Source organism: Onychostruthus taczanowskii, unplaced genomic scaffold (assembly GCF_017590055.1).
Source record: "Onychostruthus taczanowskii isolate IOZ18803 unplaced genomic scaffold, ASM1759005v1 scaffold8, whole genome shotgun sequence".
NCBI classification, from domain to species: domain Eukaryota; kingdom Metazoa; phylum Chordata; class Aves; order Passeriformes; family Passeridae; genus Onychostruthus; species Onychostruthus taczanowskii.
The window spans coordinates 16,766,482-16,773,747 of NW_024505892.1; the positions used below are offsets into that span (position 1 = coordinate 16,766,482).

General features: G+C 40.1%; 1 protein-coding gene across 1 annotated transcript; it reads right to left on the minus strand.

Moving 5' to 3' along the window:
- Window positions 1-411: 411 nt before the first annotated feature.
- On the minus strand, window positions 412-7,266 carry SMIM28 (small integral membrane protein 28). The gene is made up of 2 exons (XM_041423687.1): window positions 7,156-7,266; window positions 412-810 (listed from the first exon to the last, which is right to left on the minus strand). Exons 1-2 carry the CDS (start codon window positions 7,264-7,266, stop codon window positions 412-414), a joined length of 510 nt encoding a protein of 169 aa, XP_041279621.1.

A 7,266-nucleotide genomic window follows, 5' to 3' on the forward strand; every position in this document is an offset into this window, starting at 1 on the left:
ATAAAATAGGGAAAAAAACCACCCAAACTGGAATATGTATGTGCTAAAAGCCCTTTTTGTGATTGCTGAATCTATAGCGTTATTGACATTTCACTGTAGCTGAGGGATTACAGAGGAAGAGCTTCCCAGCTTTCCTTAAGTTTAATCCTTGCATGACATGTTTGTTAACTAGAATCCTCATGTTACCAGTCTGGATTGGACTTGGTGCTATACTGTGTGTACACTTGCCACAGATGGAAGGTAGAGAATCCTAGGATGAGGTGAAGAGACGCAGTCCCTGTTACTTCAAGTTTCTTCCTTCATAAATTCATTGGTTTTGTGCCTCATTTGGAATCTTTTCACAAATTTTAAAGGCCATAGCAGTTCTACCTTTGTGCTGCATGCTTCAGCTAAGGTGCTTCTGTAGGAAGTTTATTTGGTGCTGCTGGTCTGCAGCATGCTCTCTTCGTAAGGAGGCACTGGGTCTGGAGAGAGCTCAGTGTGAGCCTCTTCCATGGAAGTCTTCATGGTGGCCTCCTCGTATGACGGAGGCAAACACACAGACAGGAATGTGGCATCGGGGAGCAGCGTTGAGTAGTGGAAGCTCTGTTCGCTGCTCCAGGGCAGCGCAGAAAGGAAATTGGACACATCGTGCTCAGGCAGGGCCTCAGGAAGGTCGATGCTGAAGATCTGCCCCTGCTGAGTGGGGCGCTGGCAACGGTGGTACAGGAAGAGCAGCAGGAATGCCAGGAAGAGCATCATGGTGGCAGGCAATATGATACACAGGAACGGTTCTATGTCATCTTTGGTTGAGCTTGGCTGTTGTCTGCTCTGTAACCAAAGCAAACAGGAAGGGTGTTGGATGCCTGGAGATCTCTTAATCAGTGAGAAAAACCACATTCCCTATATCTGCCTTGTGACATAGCAGTTGCTTTTCCAAATGTCTTTCTCTCTGCGCCAGTATAAATCAAGCAGTATATTTTGCAGACTCATTAATTCTATTTATGGCCAATTAAAGCAAATTACAGCCAGAGACAAAAATCCCCCGAGAAGTTGCAAATATGTTGGATTTTTAGAAAACCCTGTCTCCAGTGGGGAAAAAGCCCTAAAAGCCTGGAAGTATATGCAATTTTGTATGGCATTTTATTACTCTTGGGTTTTAGCAGGACCAGTCAACTTTGCAGGAGACTGGTCGAGCTTTTAAAATTTGGGAGAACATTGAATTGCAGATGAATAAGGCTGATGATCCATCATCTGGTGTTGCTTCTTTGTGTTTGGAAAACTGTTTAAAGAACAAATATTACAACTAGCCCTTTCAAACAGGGGCCATTGCCTACAATACGTGTTCTTTGGGTTGTTCTAACCTCACAGGCCAGTTCCAAATAAAACACAGTGTTTTTATTGGACAGGACAGCTTGGACTGGACCTCTTGAGCTTGCTCTGCCAGTGATCCAAGAATCATTTTTTCTTGTTTAGAACTATAGAAAAAGAACTTCTGGCGTAAGAGAAGTAACAGTTGTGACTGCTGTGTCAGCTTTGTTTTCTGCAAAATGTAGCACAAAAGACCTCTGTCCCACAGCTTTTGAATTGTGATGTAACTGGAGGCATAAGCTATAAGAAAAACAAACAAAGCCATTTGTGTTCTTGTGTTGTATCAGCTTTAGTTTTAAAATTCAGTATATCTTGTTTCCAGTCTGACTCCATCTTCTAATAATTGGGTCTCATTCAGAGTTTAGCCTAGGGCTAAATGCTACAATGATGTTTATCAAGTAATTTCCTTTGTAGGCTCTTGACTAATGCTGTGAGGTGGATTTTTCACATTTGCATGGTGAGACTAAACAGGTCAATGGACCAGATTTCCTTTATTTTGAGTGAAGGTGCCCATTCAGGCTAAGAGAACTTAAGTGATTCTTTCCTCAAAGGGTTTGGAAGCAGGGATGCAAACTGGCTGTTTGCAGCAATCACTTTGTGAAAAGGACAGTAACTCCAATGTCTCCTTTTTAGTCTACAAAAATTTTCTGTTCTTATTCTTCCAGGAATCACAGTCATTCTTCTAGCTACAAAATCACACTGTAATCTACATTCAACTGGTAATCTACCAGTCATTTGTAACCTCTTTGCTTTGTTGTCATATTATGAAATTATTATTATATGGTCATGCCTGAGAAAAATAAAGTAAATAGGCATTGACTCCTAACAAATGATGTAAGGGGAGGTTATGCTTTTCTATTTTTTTCCCTAAGGTATTGTGGGTCTGAAGCTAAATGCATTAAAATAATTTTAAAACACACTGAAATCTTTGCAGATTAGCTATTAAGCTATTTTCCCCAATGGACTTTTATCCCAAAAAATGCATGTTAAAGAACTATTTTATATTTATTGATACTTTTTATTAAAGAATTTCTGACTGTACAAACTGTTGTCGTATCTGACCATTCAATGAGTGACAAGAAAGAGCAGAATTGGAAGAAATTTTTTCAGCCATTCTTCCAATGCAGACATTAAATAATTTCTCTAAAATGAGGGAAATTTTTTTGGAAGTTTGTTAATGATTTTTAGTGTGTCTTATGAAGTGCATGAAACATTTCAAGAGAAAATGAAAAAAAAAGCATTCTGTAGTATTATGTTAGTGCTCTGTGTATGTGGGGACTCATTGATACTGATGTGTTACCGATACTCTTACAGTAAATATTGAGAAAAGCTGAGCTTATAATGGACAGCATTTCTCCTGGCCAGTGAAGAGCTTATTTTTAAAATCCAAGTCTAAGTTTTGGGTTTAATTTGTAGGGAGCAGGCTTTCATCCAGGTTAAGTGTTGGTCTTAGTATCTGAGTTGTGCAGTATTCTGGTGGTTTGTGAGGACAGAGTGTGAGATTGCCAGTGTTTCCTACATGAGATTAGTGTAAGGTATATAAAGCCCCAATGGTCATTTAAACTCAGTGCAGCTTCCCTATAAATTTCACTGCAGTGATATTTGCATGTTAAATGATGGCCAAGGACAGTGTATCCTTCCTGTGCTGGTGGAAGCACAGGCAAGAGTTAGGGCTGTAAGACAAGGCCTTGTACAAATACTGGACTCCAGAAGGGAAGGAAGGTTTAAGCTTGACGGAAGGAATTATCCAATGGTATTGGATCTCAGGGAAATATACTTTGCTCCAAAGCCTTGATTGGAACCCAGAGGTCTTGGGCCTTGCAGTGAAGTACCTATTAAGAGAAATGTGCAAAATGTATTATTGTTGGAGGGCACGGTTCGCATCTAATAGTAAAAAAATGGAAGGAGTGCAACTCTTTGTAGTATGAGCTAGCTCAGATGGCAACGGTCTGTGAAGCAGCCACAAAAGGACACCTTAGGGTATCAGTGGGTTGCTGGCCTGAAAAGTCTTCTTGTTTAAAGGCTCTCCAAGAGTAGCCTATAGCACTGCTTCTAAAATTGCAAAATCAAGCTCTCAAGCCTGAATGACTGCTAGCATTTTTGAAATCTGTAAAATCCTTAATTTGCTCTGCAACACATATAATTTTTAATTACATTATTGTGCACAAATTGCCTCCTCAGGGTCGTGATACATTGCTTAGGGAAGGAGATGAACACAATACCTCAGGGTGTTGCAGGGTGTGTAGAGTATGCAATGACTGAGTCAGAAGACTGTGGGAAGAGAGAGGACTGCCTGCTTGTGTGGTGAAGCAAATGGGGAGCTGTACTCCTCTCTGCTACCAAATGCTCTAGGAAAGAGGCAAGACAGATCAGTGCAGGTGTTTTGTGTGGGTTACTCGTGGTTTGAGTGCCTGGGTTGAGATCCTTGGGTATGGTCTGCAGAAGTTCTGCGTCTCTGTCACTGTCTCTGAAGGTGACAAGGCAGTGCCCTGAACCTGCAAGTACTTTATTGCACTGTGGGATCTGGTCAAAAATTGCAATGTTATTACAAAGCAGCCCATATTCTCTTGTGCTGCCTGAAGTGGTCAGGTGGTTGGACTAGATTTTCACTGCAGATCCCTTCCAACTGAACTACTCCTATTTTATCCTATTCTATTTCAAAATAACCACAGTAACCTGTGCCTGGTGGCTACCTATTCAGTAATGTGTGCAAAAGAAGACATAATAAATTCTTTTAGTTTGTTCTTTTGTTTCACAACTACTGTATAGTTGCTGAAGAACAGTAAATGTGTTTTACTATGATCTGCAAATTAGTGGCATGTAAAGCAGATAGGATTATGAATTAGGCAATATTATAGAATTATAAAATATGCTGAGTTAGAGGGAATTCATCAGGATCATTGAGTCCAACTCCTGGCCCTGTGCAGGACACCCCAAGAGCCACACCATGTGCCTTCGAGAATTGTCCAAATGATTTTTGAACTCTGTCAGGCTTGGTGCTGTGACCGCTGCCCAGAGAAGCCTGTTCCAGTGCCCAACCACCCTCTGAGTGAAAAATGTTTTCCTCATATCAAACCTAAACCTCCCCTGACTCAGCTTCATGCTTTTTCTGTGTGCTAACAGGTGTCAATAAAGACTGATTTTCCTCTGTGTTTCAGAGTGCTCATAGCTGTTTAAACACAGCTAATTTTAAGACTTTCCTATCTGGGTGAAGTAATTTGTAGGCTACTTAGAGTATTATTTGAGCTGAAATAGGTTTTTATAACTACTGCCCCACAGATGCCCTGAACCTGAACAGGGAGTTATGTATCCATTTTGATGCTGCCTCCTGCCAAACATTATATGGACTGGATTTACTTTGAGATGTAGTTCCAAAAGGATGATGATGGACTTCCTGTACGTATATCAGTATAAATATATCAAATTTATTAGGAGATAATCAATCAATCATAGTCCCTCTTTTTCTATTGTGGTTTTGTTTCCATTTCTGCAATGATTGCCTAAATGGTTACTGAAGAATGTTGCAAAGATCTTGACATAAATACTTGGAAAATCTAATAGGCATTAAAAAAATTACACTAAAAATAAGAATAATTTTAATACAATGAATCAAAGGTCACTTAAAAAAAATTCTGAAATTCTAAACTGAGACTAGTTTTAAACTGACCTAAAACTAACTTCTGCAGCTGAAGCTCTAAAACTAGAAAAGTAGCCACTGTGTACAGGTATGATGAATAACTGTCAGAACTGGAAAATAAAATTTTCTAGAAATCAACTCAATTTTCATTAATTGAAACTGATACAACTGCAGAACATATTTAAGGTAAAATACTCTACTTTTTACATGTGAAATGTTTTAAAGTATGCTTTATATCTGAAAGTTTCCACACCAGGCATATGCAGTGACTGATAGAATTATTACTTGACTGGTTTTGTTTGTTGCTGCTTTATTGGAGATCAGCATGCTCTGCCTGTGTCATCACAAGTGTCTAGTGTCAGGTTTGTAAGTGACAAAAATAAGGATCTGGCTTCCAGCATGAAATAAGTTACAGACACATAAATATGGGGAAATATCAATTTTAAAACAGAGAAAGGCAGAAAAGAGCATGGAAGTAAAAGGGATCATATTTCTAAAAAGTCCTGTTTTCCCAGGACTGATTCTTAGTAGGATAGTTTGGACATTGTTTATTCTCCTCCCTTCATTTATATATTTGTAGGGACTGAAGCAGAGGGTCAGTTTCCCCCAGCCACTGAGCACATACTGGAAGGAGTAAAGCCTTTCCTTCTGTCTGCCTATGTTTTTTTAACATGCTGAGCATGTACAGTTGCCAGCTTACAGATTATGTGACCCATATCAGTTAAGATGAGCTTTTACTCGTGCCCGTTGGTGAAGGAATGAAAGGCAGAGTGTGGCTGAGTTGTGTGGAATATCCACGATGAGTAAAGGAATGGGCTTGGAGCTGAGCTCTGTGTCCAGACAAACGAGGGGTAGTACCTGCCTTGGGAGGGAATTGCCTCACAAGGCAAAACATGAGGTTAAGGGAAGCTTTTGTGTGAGGATAGAAAAATGAAAGTTTATTTTGCTTTCTGAAATTCCCATTGAAGTGATTGAGTTTTGCTAAGATTTATTATGTTCTTAAAGATTTGCTAGCATACTTAGAACTCCATTAAAATTATTTTTGCTAATATAGTCAGTATTTATACTAATATCTTTTGAAGTTGAGTCAGGAAACCGATACTTCTGAAATGTTTTAAGTGGATTTGGAACAAAGTCTGCTTTGAAGTCATTAGGGTGTGGTCCCCCTATAGGTTATTTTCCAAGCTCTATCCTGCTTCTTGAAGATGATTCATTACTGCTTGTAAAAAGCAAAAACATGTAACTCTGGAAAACAGAAAAACATTTTTGTGTGGTTTTGTGTCCATTAGTAATGACACGCAATTAGAAGTGAGCCTGGATTTACACAGAATTTTCAAATACTTGTTGGAATGCGACTCTAGTGATGCTGTTTGTTTCTCACTGTCAGATAAAAGCAGTCTTGAGGTGTGAAGACATTGCCATTGCTATTCTAACTCTGGAAATGTTACCAGTGGGGCAGACTTTGTTAAAATTGTGGCAACATTTGAATACTACTTTTTGTCCTGTTTTGGCACTCACACACACTCTTACCCCCATTTATTTTGCAACAGTACACTTCATCTCTATCAGCTGAGTAGCATGGCCACTTCATTTGCTAACGCAACATGCTTCGGGCATTTACTGAGGAGCTACGTGCACCTTAAATTATTATTTTGGATCAGAGAAGCCCTTTCGCTGTATCCCAGACAAAGCCAGAAAGCAGGCTGTGTTTTCATCTCTGGGGGCGACTTCCCTCCCCCCGCCGGGCTGCGTGTGATCCTCTCTGGCAGAAGTAATCAGCGCACAGCTTAGGGAATGAGAGTTCATTGCTGCCCGCCGCTGACTCGCAACATCTGCAGAAAGGCTTCACGGGACAGCTGCAACGCGTAAACACGCTTTAACAGAAAGGAAATCAGCGATGCCTTATGCTTAAAAGAAGTAATTAAACTTCCTTACCTGCCACCCCAGCAAAATTTTTCCACCTAATGTTTTTCTCTTCCACAGATGTGTTTAAAAAGACTTAACAGCAATAAAGAAATGCTCAGACTCCATGTAATTGATCAGTACTGCTTTGATACGTCTCAATACCCAGGGATTTACTCTGTGCTGTACACTGAGGCATTACACAGACATACACACACATGCAAAGTCAAAGGACATGCCACAGAGATGAGCAGGGGGGTACAGACCTGAAGCTCTGTTTCCAGAAGTGGCCCACCTGGTTCACTGTTTAGCCAGTCATAGTTTCCCCTGTCAGCATGTCCAAAATTTTTCAAGCTGCTGCCCAAGAGCCACCTCAT